The 14,912-nt window shown below is 38.8% G+C and overlaps 1 protein-coding gene across 2 annotated transcripts in view; it reads left to right on the top strand.

The window, feature by feature from the left end:
• syngap1b (synaptic Ras GTPase activating protein 1b) overlaps positions 1-14,308 on the top strand; it is an 85,285-nt gene extending 70,977 nt beyond the window's left edge. For both annotated transcript variants that reach the window (XM_034112847.1, XM_034112846.1), the window contains exons 19-20: positions 4,661-4,733; positions 13,429-14,308. In XM_034112847.1, the coding sequence (XP_033968738.1) occupies positions 4,661-4,733; positions 13,429-13,791 (436 nt within the window). In that variant the 3' untranslated portion in view covers positions 13,792-14,308. The remainder of the gene's footprint in view (positions 1-4,660; positions 4,734-13,428) is intronic.
• Positions 14,309-14,912: the final 604 nt, after the last annotated feature.

Raw genomic sequence — 14,912 nt, 5'->3', positions numbered from 1 at the left:
AGATATGTAATGAGTGACAAATTAAATGAGAGACTATTATAAAGGGAGACAGAGATCGATATCTTCTGAGATACGCGTGCAGAGCATGTTCCCTTGGCGGTTGGGTGTTTACAACTGAGTTAAAGTGGTCAGAGGAGTCTGATTGTCCTCTGAGCTCTTGTAGTGATAATATGCCATATGACCTATTTGGATCCCTTTGGAGACTTCCAGATGAGTCCTAATATTATTCCGTGCTTGCAGTTTTGGAGCTCTGTCTTGAGATTGTATTAATCCCCAGAAAATGTTAGTAGTTGATGGGAAAAGAGTGGAATATTGATCGAATCTCATTTGTGTTCAGGCACAAAAACACAAAAGTTGTGCGTTTGAATGGATTCCTTGAGCAAGTGTGACTGCACATTTGCAATACTGCCCAAATTTAGTTCAATCGATGTTTTCTTGCAGAGAGAGTTCAGATAGGAAGGCTGTGTAAGAAAGACAATACAGTATTTTCTTGTTCTGCAACCAAAGGGTGGATATCTGTGAGAATATTGCCACTTCTAATCCACTCCAGGAAAGAAGACTTCGAATGAAGACAGAGACAGTCCTGCTCGTCTTTTATGGGAAAACATCGTTAACGCTATAACCTTGTATATAAAACCTTTTCAAGCACCGTCCCATATTTCTGTGCTGCGGCACTTATCATCAGCCTTTTTAATGAACACAACTTTGAAATGGATCCCGGGATCATTTAACATGATTCAAGCTATCCTAATTTCCAATTGACTCCAACAAGATTGCACTGTAAAAGCACAAGAGGATGAAATTTGATAACTTCAGAAACATGTCTGCACTTTTTAAAGCGACGCGTAGTTTTGGACCTTCAGGCACTGGACTATGGAAGACCATGGTTTAATATTAGCTCTTCCATTTTAATCACGGTGAACCATGTCCACTGAAGGACTGCTGACGTATCTTTCTGGGGACGCTTCTCTCCTTTTGTTTTACATAAATACGATGTGATATAAGGAGGGGAGAAAGGCACACATAATGATAAAGATACAAGCATGAAAGCAAAAACAAATATGCCACATAATAGAGAAACTTTATCAGAGCACTTAGAGCCAAACCTTTGTTTATTGTTCTCCTGGAGTGTAAACTTAAAGCAAATACAGTCAATCTGCTGCACTCATAGAGCATTGTGTGCAGGTATCTGATATCTCCAAGGAATGCACTTGTATCCTGTGTGACTTTTATTATCTGACCACACAAGGGTGAATTAAGTAGCAGATCTGGATGCTTCCAAGTCAGTTTTACTCACAATTCACTGAGCCAGACCATATCATTGAACGCATTAAGACTTGCATTGTCTGGATTTTTAGTTTTAACGCATGTATGAGCAAGAAAAAGTGGAAGCCAAGAAACACGGTCAGGCCATGGAACGCCAACACCTTATTGAAATGACAAGGGTATCCATAGCCTTATAATATATTTTACCTTACATTTATGATTATGATATATCTTCACATTCAAATACATTATGCCGATGCAAATGCCAGCTCAGGTTCTGCAAAAGGAGCTTAAAGTGATGCTGAATTCATGGCTCCTTTGTCAACATTTCCTTTTCTGCAGAACTAAAACACTTAGCATTGTGTTTTAAGTGTCAGAGATTTTCTTTCAGAGAAGCCTTAATGTTCTGTGTATAAACTTTACTTTAAGCTCGGAGCAAACCTGTCATTAGGTCAGATACACTTTCTGTCCTTTAACAACTTCATTTAAACCAAAGCCAAATATTCCGTTTTCAGTTATGCTAGGTTAAATCCACTGAAAACACTGAATCCACTTTACCTGTAGCAATTGTATCTATATATTGTTCCTATTAGTTGGCTACAGGCTCACCTATTATTATTTTTGTCAAAACATTTTAACTAATACAAATATAAATTATTTATTTTCCCTAAGCTGTTTGCTGTGAACTGATCAACAGATTAATGTTGAGCCTGCAGTAGGGAAAACCTGTCATAGTAATAATCTATTTTTAACTATAATCCAGAGCATATTAAAGTCTGTGATGCAAGAGCCATAACAATAATGATATATGAAATATATATAAATTCTATTGAGAGTGAGATTATAACTATTTTACCTTGCAATAGCTAACTTTTTAGCGGGAGAAGCGCAATAATAGATATAATATATACATGTGCTGTCTGTGCAGATGCACATGCAGGATCCTGCCGAGCTATATCGTATGAATCTTGTGTACATAAAAGAAAACGTAACTTCCTGCCAAAATATTTTACCAGGTGCCATTCACAGTATCTAAACGGACGAAATAAAGACCTGGAATACTGTAAGATGCAAAGTACCACAGAGACAACATGACAACAATGACGTGACTCTTTGACAACAGTATGTTCTGCAAAGTGTGTTCCTCAGTTCTCAACTTATTTTGGCTTCTCTGTACGGTGTTTGTGAATTTATCTGCATCTAAAATGAAAGCCTGCATTGGATATTATTTATTAATTAAAGCGCACATTTCCTTATACCTGTATTATTTGCTGTATATGCTTGGTATGCCTTTTGACTTTCAGTCCGTCATTGATGGTGTCCAGTGACATGGTGAATCAGAATAGTTGTTTAAGAGAGTTAGACAGTACTGTCATTTACCTTATGCATTTACATATTATTATTATTATTATTATTATTATTAATAAAAAGGCAACCCTATTATTTATTTTTCCCTCTTCAGAGATCTAGATAATATTCTGGTGTCAGTATATCCGCCTCTCTTTTGTAGCAAGAATATATTGATAGGCTGTATAGATTGTACTACGGCAAAACTTGTGTTTAAATCTTGCAAATGAATCCATAGTGGTGATGAGTTTTGGCTTGATGTGTGTGTGATCAATATCGGTCTGATTGACATGGCTTGTAGCAACAGCCAAGGGTTTATAGTCACTTTTATACAGACCTGTGTCAAATAGTTGCAAGTAATTCTTAGTTTTATTTTAACCAAATGGTTTGGGGGGAGGGGGGGGGGGGGGGGGTCTGCTGCATGAACACCAATCAAATGTTGAGAGGTAAGTTTTCAGTCATTGAAACATACTTTATGTTGCACTTGTTGGCAAAGAAAGAGAAAGTATTTGCAGCTGCTGTTTGATCCAGGTCTGATGTTGCTTTTCATTGACATTACATCAACTTTACATCCTATTTGACGCCTTTGTCTCCTGCCTTTTTCTCTGTAGCAAAAATATTCAGACATTGTGACCTCATGTTGGTAGATACACACATTGTTTTGACTACATGTACGACTTGACCTCAAAAGCACACTACTTGAAGTACAACTGGATATAAAAAGCTCAACTCTTTTTTTGTAACATATCACCCACATGAATCATTGTCTGCCTCTTGAAGTCATGTCGAAATCTTAATGCTGTATACCCATGTTACATTCCATTGTTTTTTGGGACAGTGCTTATATTTCTGTGTGTGCTTACAGTATGATTGATTATTTTCTTTTCCTATATCTCTTCTTTTGTAAAATAACTCAACACTGTACATTATTTATGGAATAAAACATCCAAACACTTGTTTGTTTGAAACTTCACCTGTGGATTTCCGTTCTTTATTGTCAAACATGTGCTTCTCTGTGTTCTGAATAAAATGATATACATGTGCTGAAAATGAAGTGACACATTTTGACTTGATTACTGGTGTTTTGATTCTGCTGTGAACCATGTATGGCAATTAAAGGTTGCTGTCAACTATATGATTGACTTGATGGCGTAATGAACAACATTTTCTGGTAATTCATCACAGATAAATTGACATAAAGGTACTCCTTCGTGCAGTGTTACGATCAGATAATATTTCAGCGAGCTTATTTCAGTCAATAAATTGTAAGGATGTTTTTCTGCTCCTGCAAAATCTTGTAAAACACACGGAAAGTCATGGAGGCAACCCAATGAAATCGTGTGAAGAAGGGTTCATGTATTCACACTAACTTCTATGTGGCATTTATCACCACCATAACAATACTCACAGTTTAACCAGTTGGCTTCATGATATTCCTGTATGAAAAATATCCTTAAATGACTCTTTTTGGAGTAATTCCCTGGCACTTGGAGCTGGGAAACTGGCATTGTCCGATGCAAAGTAAGCTAGCTCATATTTGCGAGTGTTTGAAATGATGAATCAAAGGATTCCTCCACTAATGCCTTGGTCTGTCAATATTACATAAGTTATGCAATTCCCTGGGGATGATCAGGATCTGTTACTGAACCGTTCACTTCACATAACCGAGTTTAATTGTCCACAGTTGGCCTTAATTGCGCTTTGAAAACACCTTAAATCGGGCAAAAATGCTTTGATGAATCCCATGGGCGGAGGAAGAAAAAAAAAACGGCTCCTCCAGTGAAAATTGGCAGTGCCTGAAAAACATGGCCTTGGTTACTGCTGCTCACCATTTTCATGGGCTAGAAAAGATTGCCTATCAGATTTGGGTTCCAGATTTGAGATACAGGTAACCGACATCTTATCACTGTGGTGTTGAGGCAGATGATGGAGATGCACCTGCTCAACTTCTTGTTAAGTACCATCTTGGATTCATAATTCTCCCTCTCTTTCTGTCAACCCTCCCCCCCTTCCCCCCTCTCTTTCTCTCTCTTTCTCTGCTTCCAAGACTCATGGCTGTGGAGGATGAGATAAGGGGAGGACCCATGATTGAGACAAAAACCAGGATTTTCCCTGATCAGGTCTGTGAGACTGCTTCTTCTCTCGTACGATGGCCCGTGCTATCTTCCCCCGCTATCTCCCCCCCTCCACCTCTCTTTTTTCCCCCTGCTTCTGTTGTGTTATTTGGTCTGCTGTGTGTTTGTGGTCCCTCCGATTGCCTCGCCCTGTTCCTGACCTGTCCCTGTGTTTGGGGTTTGACTGCCATCTGTCTACATACCTGGGAGCTTTGAAGATCAGAGAGTGTTGTTGTTTGCATTCCTCGGCTCAAGCTGTTGAGATGTAGCTTGGGTTTGTGAGCATATCTGGGTCTGTGGTGATGTTTCTGTGAATGTTTCTGCCGAGCATGTCAGGGTTGAAACTCCCTCAAGCTGTTTCGCACATAATGTAGAACCAGACTCGGCTTATTGAACAGCTGAGCTCCAAATGCTGCGTGGTTGTGGTGTTGTGGAGCTTCAGTCTTTGGTGCTTTTCATTTCATGCTCACAACCCGCCCCATTTCTTATCCTGTCAAAGTGAACTAGCCCACCTCCAAGTATGACTCATGCTGTAAATATAGTGTGTGCGTAAGAACATATAGTTTTTATATATATGCATTTTTTGTTCGAGGAATAAATGCTAAGAATAGAAGAGGTAATGCGAGCAACTACTCAGCCCCCTCATGCTCAGAGTCTTGGACATTAATCCAGATCAGTTTCTTTTTAATTAAACCCAGACACTCTCATATTCACACTGCAATAATTCCTTTTCCTTCTTGATGATTTCCCCCAGCAGTGGTAGAAGCAGTACTCAGATTTCTTACTTTAATAAAAGCAGTAAAAGTCATGCATTTGAAGTTTTTGCTCAAGGAAAAGTATTATATATTTCAAGTGCCAAAAGTTGTCATTATGCATAATGGCTAATTTGAGAATATTGCATTATATATTATTGGATTTGAATTATAAACAAACTAATTGTATTCAATTAATATGAAGTTGGATAGTTTATGAATACATCCTTATGGATCAGTAGAGCCTTATCTTAGCTTATATATAATCATATTTTATCTGTTGAGAGATTAGTTATTTTCATTGTGGAATGTTTTTTTTACATAAAGAAATTATACCTAACTGACGCCTTGTGGAGGGTATTCTGTGTGACACAATGTGACACATTTTAATGCGAAATATTAGCAAAAGAAATTCCCACAGAAAGTTTTTCAAAGTGTTCAATCAATTGCCCAACTTCATATGTTCTTTAATTTCATTCGGTCGTAACTGTGATATATTAGATTGTGAATATATCTGTGAGTCATTTTATTCCCTGAAAATTCAAAGAAAAGCCTCAACGTGAATTCCTAGTCATTCATCAAAAGCGGAGGGGAAATGATAAAACACGCCAAGAGGAAAGAGAGCTACTCATGGTCATTATTACACCCAATGAAACCATTTGATATACTGAGAAATCCCATAAGGCTTTATACTTGTACTAAAATGTATATCAATATATAATTAGCATTAAAAAGTTCTCACTATTGCAGAGTAGCTCCCAGGATTGTGACTGTAAGTCTGTGAGGAACCATTACGATAAAGGTCACACCAGCATTTAGCTGCAACATATGGCTTTATATCTACCAGAGACAAGTTAAGCTCCAACTCTGCCTTGACAAAAATGTTTATTGGATTAAAGAAGAGCACACTGCGAGCAGCAACCTGCTTAACATTCAAACTTTGCTGAGGTTATCTGCAAGCTGCAGGGCACTCTCAGTGTTGAAGGAGGAATATACGACTCCATTTACAGAGCCCTTAATTCCAACATTACAAACCACACAAAGGGATTTTCATTAAGTCAAGACATCTGTACTCTGTTTATACCATATGTAAGATACTTAAACATGGTATGCTTCTGTTAAAAAGGATCTTTAGGGCTTTCCAGTACATTATTGGCTTAAAAATGTGATCATTTGAAGGTGAAGGATCTTAAAAACTAAAATGGCCACTGTTGTTTAAAAGAATACAAAACCCAATATACTCTGATGTCAACATATAAACAATAACGTAATTCTCATTACAGCCATGCTAGCAGCTTTGCTAATTCACATTTTTTAACTAGCAGTAAACACAAGTAAAGCTAAGGCTGATGGGAATAGTAGTCAATAGTTTTGCAGGTATTTATTCATAAACCAAAGTAATGGCCTTGGTGATAAATCATGTGTTAATGGATCATTAAATTAAGTGATCCTGAGGGGGAACATTGACACCTGAACAAAGTTTCAAAGCAATTATTAGTCCAATTGTCTCAATACTTATTTTAAAACACAACGTGGACAAATGTCATTGTCATGGTCGTGCTCGAGGAAAATATTGAATACATCTTCCTGGGACCTTGAATGTCTCTACAAACTCTCATGACAATCCATCTAAGTGAGAGAGTATAGTTTAAAAAGTATGCATCACAGGGATGTTGAATTTATTTGTATTCTATTGTACAAGTGTTTCTGTTACTCCCATATAAATCAGTATACAACGTTGATATACAGGAAGAAATGAGACCACCTTAAAGCAACATGCAGCTCTCTGTGCTTGTTGCTAAAACAGATGGTGCTTTCAATGAGAATTTGGTGCCGTTTTCTATTTTAGCTACAGGGCGTTCTGTTCATAAACCGCAGCATTTAAGACAAGCTGACAGTTGAGTCCAGCGTGATGACACTCAGCTTTACCGGGGGGAGACTGGAGCTCTGAGAGAGGGAACGGTAAATGAACAGGGAGTGAGAGGGGAGAGGCATGATGCCATTTTATCCTCGGGCTACTGCTACTAGCTTCCAAAGCAGCAGCCCACACTTAATTAGAGCTCACATAATAACACAGGTGCAGGATGCCTTAATCTTTCTCACTACAGCATCCTGATAAACATACACTGCAAAAAGTTGACTTCCCTCCAGAGATTTCACAACTAATATAAGTAGGACATGAATGCATTAGTGACTACTGTATAAGTATACAAAAGCATGTGTCAGCGACTAATACGAAAACCACTGCCAAATATTATAAATGGGCATCTTGCTGTCAGGAGAGACATTATAAACTACAAGTGAGACCATTGCAACAGTGAAGTGTACATTCAGAAAGCTGATCAGTACTTTTTAAAGGTAATCTGCAGCATCATCACTACTATCAGCACTGGTGGCCACACTGGATAGGAAGCTTATCGACTTGTAAAAATGTCATGTCAATTTTCACAAAGAAGAATTTAAGTTATTGATTAATTGTTTAAATCATCAATGTGCCTCCGCTCATCTGGTCATGCTAATTGGTTGTTATATAGGTTTTTTTTTCTGTTGGTACAGCTGTAAAAAAAAAAAACGCAATCTTAATACAACATATAATAACTTATGATAGCCTTATTGTCCCTACTGGTTTTCTGTCATCCTTTGACTGGTATGACTTGAGAAAACCGCATAAGAATGTATATATTACAGTATGTGTATTTCACATAAGTTTTGTTCCTGTTAAATTATTAATTTCTAGAAGCTTCCTTTAGTTTTTCCTTGACTTTGTGTACTTTCTTTTGAGCAGCAGGTATCAGTAGTATTTAAAGAGGAAGCGGCCTTCTGAGGTTTCAGTGACGTCAATCATATCAATGTTTCATTCATATAAGATTTGATTGCACACTGCCTTATGTGCACTTTTTGTTGCTACTACTTCTTGAATGTTGGTCATTTTTGAGTGAGAGTGGGTTGTGTGTTCATTCAAATGCAGAAATCCTATTCTCTGTGTTTTTAGGATATAGTGTGTTGATGCAAATATAATTATGGGTTTTTCAAGTGTGTATATTTATCTTCATGTAGTAGATGATTGCATGTTTGTATGAGCATGTTATTTTACGCTTCTGAACCAGGAAACGTGCAAAAGATACAGCTTTCCAAAGTCTATGGGATTTATCAGCTGCTTTCAGATGCAGATGTCGCTTAATGCACACCTTTTTCTTTCTTATCCTGAGCATGATTTGTGTAAATGATACACCGCATGGCAAGCTGCTTAAACGCTTCCAGGCTGCTGGGTTATCTGATAATGTTTTGGATGAATGGTTGCCATAATGTGTGCGGAAATGTGCGTTTGTAAGCATTTTTATGTCCTTGTTGTTTGTTCACTTTTCGTTTTACATTGTGTATGTATGGGTTTGGGTGGCTGTAGTTTCCTCAGCTTCCTCCTTCTGCCTCTTGCTTTCAATCCTCCCTTCCTCTCCTTTCCTCTCCTCCTATGTTGATGAGATACGGTGATTTCTCTTAGGGGAGGCGTCAGTCCATCCTAGTGCAGCCCCGTCTTGCGCCTGTCCCACCCCGAATAACCAGGTAATAAACAAACCGGAAAACTCTCACTCTTCATCCATAACCTGCTGCCTCTGTTCCTCTTCTACTGTTCTCTATGTGCGTCCCTGTCCATACGCAGCATCCTGTGAACTCACTGCAAGCCAACACACTGACAGGCCCACTCACGTTCCCATCTATCTCTCAGAAAAAGAGGCCTGTCACAGAGTGTTTGGACAGTGGTTACTTGAAGGATTGGGTTGAAAGAGTGACAACAAAAACATTTCAAAGATTAAAACCTGCACTAAGAAGATTGAGGGTGAACGCTGTTCATCTGAAATAACTGTAGCACTCATAAATCATGTAATGCAATGTAAGAATCCAGCACCAGGCTGACTGATCACTTTTTACTCCAGAATAATAACTTTTCAAGTTTTTGATTGAAAATTGCTGCTATTTAGAATGACCTATTCCAAACAGACTTCTAATTAACCCAAGACTGTGTTTGTAAGCATGTTAACCCATTAGGAGACGGCTAACTATTCCAAGCTAGCTTAGTTAGCTAACTTCTTAGCATAGTTACGGTTACAGTGAAAACCCACTTGTGGTGTTGTGAAGCTATTTCAGGTCCCGACAGATGAAGAACTCTCATTTATTCTTCCTGTATACAATGTAATATGACTCAGAGTTGGGACACTTGAATTGTTTAAATCAGCATGACAATGTGTTGAGTCGTCATGGCAAAAGATTAACAATTTACTTTTTCCTTGCACATCGTGCCTAATGCATCTTTGAAGGATCTTCTCTATAATGATGGCATTTTTTAAATGTATGCAAAGTGCCATGATCGTCTTCTCTTCACGACACAACAAATATATATTTTCTTTGTTTTTTACTCAACAGGAAAAATATGTTGGGCTGCTTTGGTTTTGTTGTCACCCTCTCAACACAATAACTTGCCTTCTTGTAGTCACTGTTTATATTCTGAGACAGACTTTGAAAAGGAAGTTTATTTGAATTATATGACATGAATGAGGTTGCTTGTCTCTTTATGTTGACCAATGAGCATATGACATGCCTTTGGGAACAATATTAAACATCAAATGTTTTGTGTGTGACTGTTGCAGCCCTCTGCAAGTGAAAATGCTAACACACACACACACACACACACACACACACACACACACACACACACACACACACACACACACACACACACACACACACACAATTCAACCATAAACAACAACCATTAAACATACAGTATACTCTATGCTAACATTATTTCAGCAAATGATTCTCATGTCATATACGGAGACCTTCCTGTAAATCTTTGCATCGGGTGTATCTTTGAAATGCAGGGAAATACAAAAAATCAATGAATATCATTGATTCGCTCCGATATTTTCTGATGATTTTCATCCCATTTTAGACTTTGCCTTGGTTAACTTTAAATGTACTAATAGTCTTAATAAACAACACTCATTTGAACAACCTTTCAATAAAAAATATACAATATTACCATTTCTGTACACACAGGAAGCAAAATACTCTCTGTTTTACAATAGCCCAGTGAAACCCTGATGTCATTCTTAAACAATTTTGATTGCAAAATTGTTATTTTCTTTCAAGCAGCAACGTTTTTAAAAAATCTGAATTTAAAGAGAATACACACATGTTTTATGTTTACATAGACTTCTGTCCAGATTTTTGAACAAGAAATAAAATATTAAAATTGTGGTCTTTAACTTTAGTAAATCTGTCTGGAAGTCTCCAAAATATTGTGAATTCTCTTTTATAATAGATTTTTTTTCCCTCACACACTACATTTTTTTAACGCTTTTTTCTCCTAGACACATGAACTTACATTTCCATTAAGTTTGTCATCACTTCCGAGCACAGCCTCAGATAAAGAACGTCAATTATGGGAAATCTCCGTATCCGACCCGATCCTTCCCTGAAGAACACTGATTATTGTGCACATGTTTTTGTGTTTTCTGTTCCTTTCAGTGAGTCTGTGTTTCTGGTATTTATGTGTTTGTGTATGTATTTGGCACCTGAGCACACTTTTGGTTGAATGGGGGCGTCGCCATTTGTGCGTCTGAGGATGAGTGAGATGCTAATAATACGTTGGTTCTTTTAGAGTTAGAGCACTTAACCTGGCTAGCTTTAGTCATCTTAAACCATTTTCTTTTTCTTTGCCACATAAAAGTCGATCAAACTTTCACATGTGGAAGTGAGGAAGATTTTACAAAGATTGCTTTATAGACATCCACGATAATTGATACGAGATTGGAGGAGATGGGTAAGAACCTGTGTGTACGATACTGTATCTGCATCATTACAATACACCTAACATTTCAGTTCTCCACTAAGTGTTTTGTGTTTCTGTCTCCAGTACCCCCAATTTGCATTAGCATAAAAAACACTCAAACCAAGCTGTAATTGAATGCACCAAGTAATCAAACACTGCAGCCCACAGAGAGTGGAGCGAGTTTGGTAAGTTTTTAAAAAAAAAGGATGTCAGTCAACATGTTGCCATGTCTTTGTTCAGCTGTTTTCTTGAGTTTAATAGACATGTGTAATGGTCTACATATGGATATTAAACGGCACTGTTGGTTGTTTTTGAGAGTAATCAAACAAGTGTTAGTGGAGTCATGTTACTGGCATCCTGTAACTGTCTGTAACCAAAGCAGATACTGTAGCCGTTCAGAGCACCAGTTAGCGGCTGCAAATGTTTTCATTCATTTTGGTTCTGATTGAGAAGAGAAAAAGGCCCTCTAATTTACATCAGATTTTGGGGTTATTTTTTTCTTTCTTTTTAACTTTTTTTCTCCCTTTTTAAAAAAGTGAAATGGAAACACTTTTCACTCACAATGGACACACCCAACAGACACAGCTTATCCAGTGATCATTTGCCTTTGATTCATTTCCTATACTGGATGCAGACCAAACTATCTTTCCTACTTCCTGTCTCTCCCTCTAAAGCACCTCATTCCATTCATGATACAGTATTTCATACTTCCTGTATATAAGCATTACAGTGGTATATAATGTCACACACATTTTGCAATGTACTGAGTTAAATAACTGCACACATATATCCACTTATATGGCTCTGCACTTGAGCCTCTGTAATTATGTCTAGACACCACACAGCAAATGTGCCAGGCAAGATAAATCAAGCGCAATTATTTGAAGAGGTTCTACCAGAGGTCTGATGGTAAAGCTGTGATTTTCAGCTTTTAAAATGCATCTATATTCAAATGATCTTGCGGTAACTCTTGGATAAGTACAGTTTTATATAAAGTCCTCATAGATGTCTATGGGCACAATAACCCAATTGTTTTCTCTTCCCACTGCTCCTACACAGACGTCAGTGAACACGACTGGGAGTGAAGGCTGGCAAACAGACCTTGATATAAACTAATAATGAAACTAGTCTTGCATTGCTGTTATTCTGCACCTACAGTATGTCGGTAAGACAAGACGGCAAAACCAAAACTTTGACTTAATCACTAATCAAAAGCTCCAACCCAGGATGAACACCCATGCAGCAGCTCATTGCTTTGTCGCCAATGAGTTTGGGTTGGACTCTCGGTTGGTGAATTCGACAGGTTTGGATTTCCTGCCAGGCTTAAGGATGCAACTTTTTATCTTGCTTTATTGAACTTGGCGCTGAGCTAGTTGCAGCTTAACGTTTTTTTGCATGGCTTCAGTAGCAGGCTGATGCTAGCTATGCTGTTAAGATAATTAAAGAAGCCACAATTGTAAAGTTTTTCTGTAGTCTTCTCAAATCTTTCAGCTACCCAATCTCGCACATTAAGTTGTTATTGAACATGATATGTTCTCAATGACACTTTACTTTTCCTCACACCCGATAAACACTACTTGCTTCTCATTAAAAGTGGATCAGGACCCTTTGACCTCAAGAATTGTAATTCCTCTTCATCCCCTCTTTCCCTGTGTCCTTTTTCCTGTGCTGCCATTTCTATATGTGTACGTCATGCATCAACTTCGTAACTCATTTGTCTCTCTCTTCTCTCCGTCTCTCTCTTTCTTTCTCTCTGTGTGATTCTTCCAATCCCTTTTCACTTTATTTTCTAATTCCTCCCTACTTTGCTTCTGACATTGCTTTTCCATGTACTCATCAAACCGGTTCTTTGTATTTCTCAATGTTTGATGTTTTCCCACTTCCACACAATACGATCACATTCTTTTCTGGTGCTTTTCCTCCTTGTCCTTTTATCCATCTTGATCTTACTATTCTCACGTCCTCCTACACTCTGTAATGTTTCCCTCTACATGTCACGTTATCTGCCTTGATTGGACATCTCCTTTACAACTCCTCACATCCCTCCAATCGCTCTTCTACGACCATCTCTCCCCGCTCCCACTCCTCTTTCCCCTCCCCTCTCTCTCTATTTCGCCAGGAAAACCAGCTTTCCTCCCTGGGTTACGCAGACCCCGGTGTGAGAACTGAAGGTGGAGGGGGAGGAGGAGGAGGAGGAGGAGGAAGAGGAGGAGGAGGAGGAGGAGGAGCGCTAACCGACGATCAAGGCCTCCGAGTTTCTTCCTCGGGCATTTCCTCTGACAGCTCGCCCCACAATGGAGTCCTCCCCCAAACTGTAGACCCTCCCTCTCTACCCACTCCTCATCAACATCCTAGTCAGAATGGAGAGCTCCCTGGCAACCAAACATCCTCCCCCATGACAACCTCACAGGCAACTGGAACCACGGCAACAGCAGCTACAGTCATAGCAGAAGAAGGGGGAGTAGGTCAAACACAACACTGAGCCAAATCAGAGAGAGGTGACACACAGCTGTCCTGGCTTTATCCCCCTATTTAGATAATGCTCTGAAAATGATCCGTAGATATTCTTATTCCCGTGGCAAGAGAGAGAAGAAAAAGTGTGCAGGAGACGAGTCGTAATCATTCAGCTACTGTACAGTGCATATCACATGAACACACAACACAAAGGGCTCTTCACTGGACACTTGTTCTCTTGATGCTCACATGGAGCTGCAGTAAGTATCAGTCTTGCAGGACAAGATTATGATACCTTATCACGTAACTCTTAGAATTAGTCAAACGAAGCATTTGACGTACAAGTCGACATGTGAACACCTGCTCTGTGCACTCATTGCCCGGCTGTGGCTTCATGAGAAATCAATACATGTAAACAACAAGCACTATAGAATGTCTTGCACCCCAATGACTTCATAGTAGCCATTAGCAAGCGCTATAAGCTAGCTTATAGTAACCCCTTGACTCCCGTGGATGTAGGTGCGTTAATTTTACCTATATCTGAACACGCCAGGCTGCAAATTGTGTAGGTAGAGATGTGGTGATGTAGTCTGGCTTTCTTAGTGCCTTTGAGTGTTTTTCAACAGGGTTTTCCAATAGAGATCTGATACAGAGGTAACAGATGGAGATCCAGGTTAGCTTTGCTAGTAACAGGAAATGATCTGTGGGCTGAAAACTGAGAGTCAAAGTCACAAGATCAAGCGTCGTAGAGGTTTGTGTGACAGAAGACTTTTTTGGGGAATTCTTCTTTCTTTTTTTTTTATCCAAGGGACTTCTTGTTTTTGGACTGAGCTTTTGCAATTTTTCTCTTCTCAATCTCAAAACCGATGTGTGATAAACTGGTGCTAAACAGAAACAAATGGTGCCATTTTCCAAGTCAAATGTTTGTGTCTGCCATAGCACTGCCTCTTTCATGATTCACTCACTGTCTTTTCTCTCTTTCTCTCTCCTGCGATTTGTCTTTGACAGGACTTGAATTGCTCCAGTATGTTTTCTATGTGTCTTTGTCTTTGTTGTTTGTGTGCATCCTGTTATGTTCTTATGTCCAAAAGGATTGTCTGGGTTTCCATATCTGTGTTTTAGAAGCGCACTCCTCCAATCTCTGGTTTT

This window comes from Trematomus bernacchii, unplaced genomic scaffold (assembly GCF_902827165.1).
Source record: "Trematomus bernacchii unplaced genomic scaffold, fTreBer1.1, whole genome shotgun sequence".
NCBI classification, from domain to species: domain Eukaryota; kingdom Metazoa; phylum Chordata; class Actinopteri; order Perciformes; family Nototheniidae; genus Trematomus; species Trematomus bernacchii.
This window is presented reverse-complemented; position numbering and strand designations above follow the sequence as displayed.